This window comes from Dermacentor variabilis, chromosome 3 (genome assembly GCF_050947875.1).
Source record: "Dermacentor variabilis isolate Ectoservices chromosome 3, ASM5094787v1, whole genome shotgun sequence".
Classification (NCBI taxonomy): Eukaryota; Metazoa; Arthropoda; class Arachnida; order Ixodida; family Ixodidae; genus Dermacentor; species Dermacentor variabilis.
In genome coordinates this window covers 147,899,799-147,914,010 of record NC_134570.1, presented here as the reverse complement: position 1 = coordinate 147,914,010, position 14,212 = coordinate 147,899,799, and the positions used below count along the sequence as shown (strand labels likewise).

The window sequence follows — 14,212 nt, the reverse complement described above, 5'->3', positions numbered from 1 at the left end:
GACTATTGCCTCTTCCCACACTTGTTATGCTTCACCGCAATACTTTCACATATGCCTCACCGCGTAACATGGCACCATTGAGGTGAAGCTGACTTTCGGAAACTGGCATTATGCAACGCGCCGTGGCTTCCAAGCTTCGAAGTAAATCGCAAGCACCACAAAGGCCACTGCTGACTGCGGCAAATTCTTTCAATGAAAAACATGGCACAGAACGGCAATAAGCTTAATAGCCAATGTCGAAGCAGCTAGGCTTAATGTTGTTGCAGTAGTGGCTACGGCTGCCAGCGGACCAGCGTGCGCGAGCACCGGTCCGAGGCGGCACCGTAATCAAAATGGTGGCAGTGCTGGCTTTGATTAATGCTGTTTTAGACCTGCGGCCACTGCAAAAAATTCGGAAAATTGGACGGCGAAGTGTTCTTGCATCCAAAATTGCAGACGTTATTTTACATAGGTGCTATAGACCGTTTCATCAGGCGAGGAGGATAGGGCGCGCGGAGAGTTTTTCCTCCTCTCTGGCTTGGGGGATCCGGCGCGGCGCTGCTTGAAAGTATTGCTGTCGCGTGCTGCGGAACGATTTCGAGATGTTTTAGACCTTACTTTGTGAACTTTACGCCATGTTCGTTCATATAAGGTCGTCAGGGAAGCCTTTCGGTGCATCAGTAACTATACTGTAGGCAGAAACATGTCTTAGGGGCGCAAAAATGTGACGCACATAATCAGCCGCGATGTACGCGCATTATCAGTCGCGGTGCGTGTTTGTTTACTATTTTGCTTACATCGATATCAATTCAACAAAGAAAGCCGGCGTCTCTGCATTACCAGCATTAAATGGTAAATCAGCTCACTGTCTGATCGATTGGCGTAGGGAGTAAAACATAAAACATACGGGTGCATGCTCGCGCACGGCCAACCTAAGGCAACCACGAACCATCTGAGCGGCAGGCTTTATCAAATATTTGTGATGCACTGGCATCGTTCTCACGCATTTCAAGTCTAGTATGCTTCAAATTACCATATGTCTTGCTGCATGAGGCCCATGGTGCTGCTCAACACAGCGATCACTGCGGTTGGTGAGCCAGCACGATACATTTATAAGCTGTGTGCTTCGGCATTGCCTTTTTTGGCCGTTATACAGCCATACTATATGAGAGGGTTCGCATAAAAAGAATGCGATGGCTATTTTTCAGCGCAAGATTTCCGTAATACGTGTGAGCGCGTCGTAGAGAACTGAACGAACACAACTGCAAAAAAAAGGAAATTTGTTACCATCCTCTTTCTCTAAAAAGCAAGAGAAAACGGGCTAATGCCGCACAACGTTTATAAATATATAACCGCTGATGCCGTATGCTTGGACCATGCGCTATATAGAACAAAGATATCTGTAATCCAGCACCTACCACTGCTTAGGACGCTCGCGCAGTTCGCAAATAGTCGCTTTGCTGGACAAGCTTAATTCAGACTATAAGGTATGCTGCTATTACTAGCCAAAACTATTTTATTCATAGGTGGAAACCTCATCCATCCAACCAAGTAGTCACGCAATGAAACCTGCAGCGAACAGTTTGAACGCTTGTCAAAGTATAACAGCACAGCTCCCATCGTAGCAGAACGGTACCCACGCTGTTACGATCGTCGCGTATGTTTCATGGCTCATAAACTGCAGCTTAGAAATAGAGGATAATACTGCAATAAGGTCACATTAGTGATTGGAACATTCAGAAATACACAATTGATCTCCGAGGCTGATTGTAGGCTCAAATATGCGCGCACACATCGCGCTGCGTGTTCCGTCCACCTCAACGCCAGCAGAAATTCCGGCCATGACGCCTTAAACCACTTCAGCACGTCTCACAGAACCGTTTACCACGTAGAAGACGCATGTCATACTAAACAGACCACACGACCGCGAAAACAAACGCCAGAACCTACCACCGAGCGTATACCTGCCATGCAAAAGACCGCTTTCACCCAAGCCAGTATGGCGCTGCTCATAGGCGGCGCCACTGCGTTCACAATATGGCGGCTCCTACGAAAAAACGGTCTATAGAGTATGTGGTCGTGCCGCAAAGCCACCTGAATTATCAGGCGTCTGCAAAGTCAGTTGTTGACGGTACACAGGCAACTCCTCCAGCTGACGATACCACGTCAAAGATTCTTTGTGGTTTCTCTCTGTTACTTCGTCCCCTTTTAATAAAATTACAGCTAATTAACTCTGAGTATTTCCAGACTATTAAAATTCCCTGAGAATTCCCACTTTTCCCAGTTGCTAGATGCCCTGGTTATCAATAGGCACCATTTTCAATTCAAGAACAGTAGAGTCTCAGGTAGAAATTTTTTTTTTTTTTCGCTTGCTTATGGGGGTATGAGCTATTCATTGTCTTACATGGCAGACAAATTTCTCATTGGCTAGGGAAAGAAATGCTTACGCATTTAATAACTGAGGTGATACAGGAATCTGTGTTCGTGCCTATCGTCACAATGACCACCAATCAGGACGATAAATATGTTCGTACCTTTGTTCAAAACTTTGTTTCCCCTCTGTGTCGCGTGCTAAACGGGCTGTATTCTGAAATGGTCCCCTTCGTCGATACTATCGCCTTGGCCCCACCTTCACCATTGGTGCGCGCAGCAAAACTGGATGAGCTGATTGGCTGCTTGAGCACTATGTCATCCGATATTGCTCAACCAGCCAATCAACGCACGCCTGACGGCGATACTATTGCCGAGGTAATATTGTCACCGAAGTGCACATCGAAGTGATATTACTGCCGAAGTTTGAGAACACATCCCCAGCTTGGCTTGTCATCTACTTTCAGAGTGGAATGGCTCATGATTTTTATTATCCATGGTTGAGCACTAGTGGGATAATTATAATGAAAAGTTGCTACATCATTGGGCTAGCACAGTAAAACCTCCTTAATTGTATCTTACATTAATTATATTAAAATGTCTGAATTACCCGAATTATCGAGGGTATCAAGAAAACAAAAATGGCTATTGCATCAACACGCTTTAATTTACAAAATGCATCAGCAAATCCGGTTTCTATTTTTCACAAAAGCAGTGTGGAAGCTACAATTCTCGTCACCTCATGACTGATTAGCACTCGTAGCGGCACAGGCCTTCGCGACTTCTTTCGAAGCGTGGCCACGGTGCACGGCTTCATCTGACCCACAATTTTCACTACTGCGCGCACATCTTGATTATTTTTTTCACCAGTGAGTTGGTCGCCAACACAACATCCGTCTATCCCAATGGCTTAGCCGGTGCACTTCATCCCGGACAGCCTTCCGCTGAGGTAAAACGAAACTACTGTTTGCCCCACAACCGCTACAGACAACACTGCGGCCGTTATTGACGTGATCATAGACAGTGACCTTGCAGTTATGAAAGCCCGCGGTCAATGCATACACCGAGTCACAACGAAATTGCTTGTTGCAGGAACTGCAAATGAAATTGTGGCTGCTACTGAGGTGGTTCTGGATGGTGACTAAGCAATTTTGAAGGCACAGGCCGACGTCTGCACCGAACCAACTAAACTACCTTTCGCCGCAATTGCTGGGGAAGAGACGGTGGTCACCATCAGTGCGAACATGAGTGGTGATACGCAGTTATGAAGGCACACAGCCAACACGGTGTTAAGTGCGGCGGTTAACACAAGAATAAGGGCTTTAAAGGCATGATGCGTTCCGGCATACAAATAATGTATGATTTCTGCTGATGACTGTGGCGACGTGGACTCCGCTATTTCGTTTTGGCTGAGCGCTAACGCTATTTTTGCTCTTTTGCGTCGCATATTTGCATTGCTCCGCACTCTCCCAGCTCGAAGAGTTGTCTGAATTAACTGATGTGCACCCGAATAGGTCTGAATTAACAAGAGTTTGATAAAATAAATGAAGAATATGCCTGCCGACACCAGAGGAGTCTGAATTGTGCGACTTTCTGAATTAACAAGGGATGAATTAACGAGGTCTTACTGCACTAGAATAAGTCTCAAATCATGTCCTACATCTACTTCAATTTGTCGCTTACTAAAGCTCTGTGCTCCATAATATTGTCATGTTGCAGTGATGGTGAAGAACATAGTAGCAAAACTGTCAACCATGAAAGGAACCCTTTATTGGGCGAACTTGTGCCCATAAAATCAAGTGGCACTCAAAGTGCAATGATAGTGGCAAACGCAGTTAGTGATCGTCGAAATTTGATCTGCAGGTCAAGCGCATTGGCTTTTATACATGTCTTGTCGAAGGTTCCAGCGTAATCGCTTGTCCTCGCATACCTTCTAGAAAATACAACACTATTTGCATTGCACATACAATCTGATTACACAATGGTCAGTACGCACATATGCGACAGGTAGAAACAATGATAACATTCGAGTTCCAAATCATGTAGGCACATGTTGTGCTGGGCAATTACGTTAAGTTGTTAGCAGGTGAAACAGTCTCTGGAAAAAGAATAAGAACACATGTCAATATTGATGCCTTAGACGTTTCCCAGTATTCATCCATCACTTTAGTTTGACTTAGTATTTGCCTTAGTGTCTTTTTACATCTGAGTACACAAGTGCTTTTGCGAAATGCATGGAGGGAGACTTGTATGACTGCACTAGTTGTGTTACTTCTGCAGCACTGCTGCTAAGCATGAAATGAAGTAGAGCAATGTCCCAGCCATTCGTGTGGGGCCGTATTACGTATGCGTTCTTTTCCTTCGATTCTTTTTATTTCTTATCACCTATCAAAGCGAGCAGCTAATACTAGTGGTGATGAAGGCACAATGCCATATCTGCACAAAGCGCTAAGCAGCTGCCTTGAGGAGGTCACTCACCTGTGCCATGAGGACCTCCCCAAAGGTCTCGAAGTACTGGCGCAGGTCCTGCTCCGAGGTCTTCCAGGGTAGGCCCAGCACTATCAGATCGGAGCATTTCTGCCGGTTCTCCAGCCGTTTGGTCTTGGCTGTGCTGTTCTCCAGCTGCTCGTCGCTCTTGCGCTTGTTCTCAGAGTTGTGCAGGCACGCATCTGCAGAACGGGTGCACAGAGGAAATCAATCTGTTGCTATTCTCTCCACCAAGACTAAATACTTCGGCAATGCGTGCCAGCTGATCTGCTGGCACCTACTTTTCCAGGGTTGCCACCAAAAGCTCTCCTTGTTTCTAGTGCCCAATGAGAGCCATGCATTGCGAAAGAAAGTGACCACACACCTGCAATATCGTGCTAAAATTAACATGTCTTAGGAAACTAGTTAAATGTGTCTCAGACCTTCCCAGCAGTACAGAAAATAAGGATAAAATTTGCGAAAGCATTTGACATAAGCCTCCAATGTAGACCTGTTTGCAGCTATGTGTGTAGGTGATTCCTTGAGAGATCAAACATGCATGTCCACTTGATATTTTTGCTTTGTCTCTTTTTTTAATGTCGTGTAGGAATATTCAAACTGCATGGAACTGAAAATTTTGTTCCCGAAAAGCATTCCCAGCAAGCCAAAAAAACATTTGAAGGTCACGGCACAAGCATCCTCCTATTGCTTACAATATTTCCCGAATTCATGGCCAAACTAAATGCAAACTAAAAGTGTGACGAAAACCTTTTCTGCTCATTTTAATACGCTTAACAATAAACTAGTTTCATGCATTTTTTTTATGCTGTCCACAAATATAATAAAATGTAACAAAAAACCTAAACATGGACCAAATCAGAAAAATTTTGTAACTTTGATGTGTCTTGGTGAGTTTTCTATTTCACACAGAAATTTGAAAATTGGCCCATGTTGAGCGTGCTGACTTCAGTACCTTTGCTAGTTGTCTATCAGTCTGCATTGTATGCAAATATAGTTTTAATTTCTTTGCTGCTTCAGAATTCTGCTTTACAGCTTGTTTTCAACAAAAATGTATTGCCAGATTTTTATTTGTGTCTAGAGTGTGTGGAGATGGGGGAGCTGCCAGCCCCTAAAGTGCTAATATGTGACGAGTTTGCATCCTACAACTTCTGTGGGCATCGTAATTACACTCCCGTTATTCGCTTGTCAACAGCATGCGAGACACCGCGAGTACGTGTTGTGGCTGATTTTGCAAAAACCTTCCTGGTGCACACAGTAAATCACCAGTAAGCAGCACCAAGAAAAGCTAATCCGTAAGCAATGGAGCACCTTCATAATAAGTAGGTGCGCCATAATTGGAGGTGCCACTTCACTGCCTGCTCCCCATACTCCACATGCAATGGATACTGGAACTTCCAACGGCACTACCGTGTCCGACTCGCACTGCTTTTCTAAAAACGTATCTGAGTAATTTCCCGAGCTATTTATCTTGTTTCCCTTTATCAAACATTCTCCACATGGCTCACAGATAAACTTCTTCCTGTCTTACCTTGACCTTCACCTCTGTCAGTGCAGTACAGCCTGACTGAGCCAAAGGCTGTCGAAGTTACCTCATTTGTGAAGTTTTGTCCACACTTTGCTGACACACTTTCCCACACTGAGAACAGCAGAGGTCACTGGTGGCGCCACATCGACATTTGTCTTTTGATAACGAGCATGGCCCACACATTTTCACAGTGAAAAGCGTTAGATGGCCTTGTCTATAAAACATGAAACCGTGAGACATTCTGGAGGCTCAGTAACGACAGCGGGGCAGAAAAAGTGAGAAAAAGTGACAGAAAGAGGACAGCGCTGTTCAGTATAAATGTTTCGACTTGGTCTAGCTGTTCACTATACACGATGCATGCGGCTCATAGCTCATTCGGTCCTAGTATTGTGCCGAGAAAAAGATTGCCACGAAAAAAATAATAATAATAATTTGTTGTGTAAACATTTTGCATGTTGTCTCCCTGCAGAAGGTACTGCAAGAGGCTTAGGATATTCGTGACACCAATGAGGTATGCCAGCACTGCTTTACGTGCCTCAAGGAAACCCTGTTTTCACCCACGATGTTAGTTACACATGCTAGATGTCAGTTACACCCACGATGAAACAGACGAGGCATTCCTTCAGGGAGAAGAAGCGATTGATGACCTGAACAGGTACGTCCACCTTTCTTCTGATGTTTCACAACTGAAGCCATCTTCCATTCCCAAACACAGCTTACGGAAAGAGAAAATGGGTTGAGACTGAAAGTCGTGGTGACGAAGATGCGTTCAGCCTTAAGAGCTGCATACGGAGGCATCAGTGCACCTGAACTGTCTGTGACAGGATGTTGTGCATGCGCTAGTTGGTTCAATTGCTTGAAGCAAGCATACGAGGCTTCAAGGTCCTATTTAGAGCGCCTCCGTCTCTTTAACCATCGTGCCACCAGAAGTTGAAAACTAATGCGTTCAAGAGGCAATCCCAGCTGTCACAACGTACATGCTCAGAAAGGCCCAAAATTGGCGCGAGAAGCATGGAATGTGGTTAGATTGTGATCTGTACACGAGGTCATAGTCCCATGGGATGTAGAAGCTGCGCTCAACTAATTCACGAACGACGAATTTGGGTGCTCGTGGCAGAGCCCAAACAAAAAGGACGTTGTGTCAGTCTCACGAATGGCCAGAGAGAGTATGTCTCAGAGCAGTTTATAACACATTCCATCCACGAGACATACCAGATGTTCAAAGGAGCTCACCCACAAGTGCCATCGTCCTGTAAAAGTTTCACAGCCTGCGCCCAAAATGGGTACTGCTCGCACAACAAGAGGTTTGCGTTTGCATTTATTGCGCTAAAGCCAACCTTTGTGTCTTCGCGCTTGAGAACATAACCGGCACGGAAATCTCATTGGAAGGCATGAAAGCATTGTGCCTTTGCAGCTCCCCAACCACAGATTGTATGTTAGGTGAATGCGATCACTGCACATGGAGCCACACTTCGGCCAGTCTGGCAATGGTTGACAAGGACGAGGTCACATCTGCTGTTTGGGAAAGTGGTGACTCTATCGAAACGGCGACGTCTCTAACCTTTTTGTGAAAGAGTTCAGCAAATGAGCGACCAAATGGATTCCTCACGAATACATGCGCCGCACTCAAGTCGCGGCGATTCATGAGCCAAAGAAGTGCGAGCAGTGCGAAAGCATTGTTCTGCCTTTTGATTTTGTGAAAATCAGACTGTCCTTCTCTCAAACGAAACACAATCGTACCATTGGCACAAGAAATGAATCTCAATTTTCACCCGTGTTGCCACAAAAAGGAAAGCAACACGCACCTTTGCCGTCATAAGTAACAACATGCATCACGACTCAGCACACGCCTGCGATGCCCTAGGCAGAGTGCGCACTGTTAGATGAAAAAGCACGCACCTACTTTCATGAACATACGTCAGCGATGGTGCAGAGAGCCATGTTAAAGATAGGTGCCAGCTGCATGAGTTGTGCCATTCCAAGTATATGTCCGCGAGGCTACCAGGCATGGGAGGAATCCCTGTGATGGTGTGGGTGGACACCTTAGCACCAAGCTCCCCAGCACACCCTGAGGTCTGGAAGTGCCACCTCCATTCAGTCGGCACATAAGATGGTCTCCCAACTTAGCGGCAGCCTCAGGAATGTGGCCCTGCTTCATGCATCTGCTGCAGCCATTGAGGAGCACCGTCAGCAGAAGTCAGCGGAGTGAAAGTTGGTGCCGTGTGTGCCGGGAGTTCAGTCATAGCATGTGTGGATGTGTGCCCGCGATCAGTAAAGCGGACACGCGCTGTCCATTGTGAGGACTGCCACTAGTCAGTTGACAGTGATTAAACTCGTTTAGATACTAAGTGCAAGGGACACGCAATAAATCTGTTCAAGCACCATAATTAGTCTCAAGTTCTTTCTCTCTTGCGTCTGAGAAAACAAAGCAGAAAACACGTCTGTTCCTGCCACAATAAAAAACCCAGGTAAATCTTCCTTCATTTGTAACAACTGTTGATGTTTTTTTTTTTAAGAGAGTAAATGTTAAACCGGAATGAGTCATCGCAGCACTAAAGCCACCACACTCAACATGGGCCACTTTGGCACCTTATATTTTGTGAATAAAGCAAATAAGGAAACATTGGACTCGCATTTTGCCCGACATAAGCGGACTTTCTTGCTATCCTTCCAAATTATGCAATATGGTGTGCATGTATGGAACTATGGCCACCTTTTTTGCTTTCGTACTGTCGGTCCGCTCCCCGAGGTCTGCCCTACACTTCCTGCTCATATTTTCAGCTACGGCAGTCAACAGGCTTAGAAGATAACCCGAGTCGTCTAGACGTTTCGCTTGGGCCCACAAATTTGTTTCAAGCTTATGCTGACAAGACTTCATCAGTGAATTTTGAAAACACGAACTTATCACGGCATGTTTTACCATTTTCGAGTGGGCAGAAGCAAATGAAAGTACAGGCTTATTTCCTCTAGGTTCTTAAGTTCAGCACATGCCTCCTGACAAGAAATACAACCTTAAGTCCAGATATCTTATGAAGTAGACTGGGGCTGAGTACCAGTCTACAAAGACACGACTATTCTAAGTAGGGCCCGAGGTAGAAAGACACGCAAGATAATTAAAGCTCATGAAATTGACAAAATGAAAGAAAAAAATATGTGAGCTTTCCATCTTTGGCCTTATCGGAGAAAGAAAAGGGATATCTAGATGACAAGATGACATGGTGCAATGCGATTACAGTGACGACATGTTTGGGTTCAGTACTGTACCTTTATATGTTTGTCTCCTTAGTTTTATTTTTGATCCCCTGATGTTGTATAAATAACACATACGATTGAATAAAATGTTCAGTTGAAAGTTAGCGCTGTGTATGTGTCTTCTCATTCTTGGTCCCCGTCACATTGTGCTGCTCCGTGTCTACAACGGCACCATGATGTCAAGCACGGGGGCTGTTCTGAAGGCAAGCGCCTAACACGAAGGGGGTCAGGGTGTTGAGCCAAGGCCTCCACAAATAATGAACCTGCATTTTTATTCTAGCAACTATATGAGAAGTTGAACCATCTGCTGCTTTGTTTCTCACTTAAATTTTGGGGCAAGGACAAAATTCTTCTTTCAATAAAACACTGCATGATTGTTTGCCTTGTTCCCTAAAGAAAAAAAATCAGAAACCGCTGTTTTGTCAGCAACTCATCCCTGGTGAAATGAGCTCCTGCAGTTATTCAGATCTGTTTTACCGCCTCGATGACTAAATGTCCAGACATATTGTTATGAAGTGAAGTGGTCATGCCAGCACCTGTTTGAATAAACAGTATCGGGCTGGGTGGAGTATGCATGGCTCACCGTAAAAAAGTGGTGTTTTATGTTCCAAAAGGCATGCCATAGTGGGGCAGTCCGAATTAATTTTGACCGCCTGGGGGTTCTTTAATGCGCACTCAATGCATGGTACAAAGGCATTTTCGCATTTCAGCCCCATTCAATTGCGGCCAGGATTTGGTCCCGCAACGTTGTTTCGCCAGCCACTTTCAATATATTCGCATATGGTTTGTAAGTATATTGAGTATATACCTCCTGCATCTCCGTTACAAAATGTCAAATGCTTTACTGAACAATGCAGATCAACAAATGCAAGCTTGTTGCAATATTTGAGGAAGAATGATGCAGTGAGAAACACTAAATCTTCTCTAAATGTTTTTTGAATAAAAGCACAGATTGCACAACAAGCGAACAGATTTCCGCCGCAGTCCTCAGTGAGCAGATTTCCATATGCAGCAACCATTTAATGCTCTACATTACTGTCGCTGATCTGACAGCATTTCATTTTAGCTCAGGTCTGTCCTAAGCTGGAGCATGTGTATTCATGCCCTTGACTATCTTGTCGCTGTACAGCAGTAGGTATGAATGCGACAATAATATTCAAAACCGTGGAACTGGGCACTTGTGTAAAGCTTGATAAAGTGAGACCCCACAAGGCATGCTACAGATTTCAACATCATTTTTTTTCTTGTTTCTTTTCCTTTTTCCTTTAACCAATCTTCTCTCACCCAATGAGAATGCCGCAGAACTGAGCGAGTTTTGACTGCTATGGCTCCGTAAAGTTTAAAGTTGACGGTCACTTCGCCCTTGTTAGCTCAACGTTTATCGCAACTGTTCCACAAAATTAAATTATGGGGTTTTACTTTTCAAAACTAAAATATAATTACTAAGCACGCCGTAATGGGGGTCTCTAGATTCATTCAGACCACCTGGGGTCAGCCCAAGCCTAGCAGCTTTCGAAGAACACAGGCTTTCTTTGTATCATTGTACTGCAACATTTCTTTAAGGTTACCACATTATTAATTTATTTTAACAATTGATGTGGTCCATGCCGATACAAAGCCTTATGCCTCCTCTTACTATTCATTATCATCAGCCTGTTTTATGTCCACTGCAGGACAAAGGCCTCTCCAATTACCCCTGTCCAGTTAGCGCTTGCTTCTATTCCAGTTAGTGCCTGCAAATTTCTTAATTTCATCACCCTGCACTGTTACTATTGGTGCTCCACAATATAACATCTTTCAGATCTGTCAAGCCTGTTTTGCAAGCCTGCAGCTTTAACAGTTACAGCCTACGTTTTAGAATGCAGGGAAGTGGGAAACAAGCCTGTACAAATATTTCTCTCATCACATATACTTTGACTGGCTTGGCCAATCGATGCATTCTGGAAGCAACACCCACAGAGAGGTTTGGTCAGGAACCATTTAAGAATGAGGCTTGACTGTGCACGTTGCGTACAATCAAGTTACCTATGTCTCTTAGTGACACTATAAACACACAAACGCCAATGAGATAAAAGAATCTCGTCTCTAGCCCTCTCATGCAGTGGTGTACATTCCAACTTTGGCGAGCTTTAATTTACGTTGAATAAGGTATGACTGCACGTGATGGTGACTACCATCGCGATAAGCAGTCAAGACATGCTCAACAGCTCAAGCGCTTTTATAAAACATAGACAAATACAGTAGGGGCACTCCCCAATCGGACGATGCCAGCTTTCGGACACCTTCGTATTCGTGGTTCTACACGGCCGGGCACCCCTAATGCCAAGTGTTATGTTCTTGATGCCGACGACACGTCCGGAGTTAGCGGCCCTAACCAGGCGGAAAGAAACATATAAACGAATGGGCGGGGCTGGTAACACGCGGGTAGCGGCTCGTTTCGGGCCGAAACGCGAACCGGCACGGAGGAGGGTCAGAGAGAGAAAAAAATAAAATAACAACGAATTAAGCACGCGAGAGGGACACTGGCATCCAGCCGATTAGCGTAATGAGTGGTCGCGCTGCTGTTCCGGAGGGACCACCAGACGACATAGGCACTTCGCGGGGAGGGTTGAACGAACGCCGGCGCTGTGAAACTGTGTCAGGATGGAGGAAGGAGAACCACCACTACCACCGCTGGGAAAAGGGGGAAAAAAAAAAGAACGGAAGACAGGACCGCCCTGAGGCGCACCGGGCGCGATTGTGCCCGCCTAAAAGTGGGCCGCAGAAGGCACGCAAGTATGGGTGGATATAGCACTACGGACACTGGTATTTCGCAAAACAACGCGATCGCACGGAAAAAACGCACAGCTGTCCAAGCTCGGTTTTAAAGAGGGATGCGGGGGTGGGTGTATGGCGCAGCTAAGGCAGGTTTGCCACGAAGGAACTGACACACACTCGAGCCGTTCTCGACTGGCGAGGGACGAAGCATTGGCAAGTCGGGTTCAAACTGCCTACACCGGGAGAGACCTTTTTCTTCCCCTGCACGGGGGAACGAACGCCTGTGCAAGTTGTATCGTATCGGCGCCGTCGGCTCGATTACCCGTGAAGGGCCGTTCGTTCTGCACGTGTATAAGGAAGTGGTCCTGCGGCCAGCGCGCCGATCACAAACCGCAACCGAGTCGCGGTGTCGTTGAAGAGGCCATCCATGTCCCCCCCCCCCCTCCCCCTTCCGACTCTTTCCTCCACAGCTCGCGTGGTTACAGTCGTGAGGATCGCAGAGACAAACGAGGCCGGGTGAGTTTCACGCCGTCGAGCACGAAATGTGCGACGGTGATTTTTATGTTGCAGTGCGTTCGATGGTGCTCGCCGGAGGAATTTCCGCATCGAAGTGGGCGCGCGTTTCCATCAAGCACAATCGACGGCCCCTTCTCCCTCTCTCTCTCCCCGACGAGCAATCGGGCCCGGTGGTGGCGACGACCGCCGGCGACCCGGGCAAGAAAACGACGCTTACGGAAGAAAAAAAACCCAACGCCGCTGTTCGTACGCGCGCGCGCGCGAACCGCCAGCCCGACTACGCATGACGGCCGTGATCCGGCACTGGCGACGGTTAAAAAAGGAACGCACAAGAGCGAATGCGCAGCCACTTCAACGTACTTTAGGGCTCTGAGCACTACGTTAACGGAGGCACACTTGATGCGTACGCGATGGCGGAACTAAACCACACACTCGCACGGGCTTTCCTCTGCCCGATGCGATACGCATCATCGGGTAGCGGAAGAATCGTTAAACCGGTTAACGAAGGAAGCAAAGGTGTTAGCATTTAGGCACCGATGCTCTAAGAACGCGTTTTTCAAACGATGCAAAGCAAGGGTGGGCCGCGATCACAGCAAGCCACGCAACCTATCGTTACCTCCCTGAAACTGGATCGCGACACATGCTATTGAAGCGACGTTTACAAACAAACTTGGCGTCAGGGCGCCAGTCGGCTGCCGTCGCGCAGCCGGCTCGCGGGCAGCGCTAGACACGAGCAGAAATTCCGACGAGCCGCTCTCGGACGCCTTGAGGCACGTAGGCAAGAACGGCTCGCGTGTCCCTGAAACACAAGCGATGAAACCCCGACTGGCAGAGGGGGACTGCTGCAGGGCATTAGGCCTAACAATCGAGCTTGTGTTCCTGGCACATTAAGCGCGGATAGGAAACCACCGTCGCAGCCGACGGTGCCGACACGTTGGCTTACCTTTGGGGAAAACACAGTAATACACAACATTGCCCCATCCGTTGTCTGGCGGGTGAAATCGGCCGTCGACCAAACGCACTCCACGCATCGTTCCAGACTCTGGGTTTCGATATTTGAGTCCGCATGTGGCCGGGAACTGAGCGGACAGCGTTGTCAATAACAGTGTGCCATCGTCTTCACACGGAAGTTCAATGGGTTCTTCACTTTCATCCTCTGAAACTTGAATAAAACAGCTCATTCTGAAACTTTATATAAACAAACACACAAGCATACACTTACACCACAACACACATCAAACTTTGGATACTCTCGCACCACTACGAGAGAACGCGAGATTCGAAATGTTTTGGAAGTAAGTGACGTCTGGTGGCCACATTTTTGAG

General features: G+C 46.5%; 1 protein-coding gene across 2 annotated transcripts in view; it reads right to left on the bottom strand.

The window, feature by feature from the left end:
• LOC142576383 (TAR DNA-binding protein 43-like) overlaps positions 1 to 14,163 on the bottom strand; it is a 35,500-nt gene extending 21,337 nt beyond the window's left edge. Inside the window, exons 1-2 of one of the 2 annotated variants that reach the window (XM_075686492.1) lie at positions 13,830 to 14,163; positions 4,828 to 5,018 (exon numbers count right to left, since the gene is read on the bottom strand). In XM_075686492.1, coding sequence (XP_075542607.1) covers positions 4,828 to 5,018; positions 13,830 to 14,067 — 429 coding nt within the window. In that variant the 5' untranslated portion in view covers positions 14,068 to 14,163. The remainder of the gene's footprint in view (positions 1 to 4,827; positions 5,019 to 13,829) is intronic. The other variant, XM_075686493.1, reaches the window with a different exon arrangement.
• Positions 14,164 to 14,212: the final 49 nt, after the last annotated feature.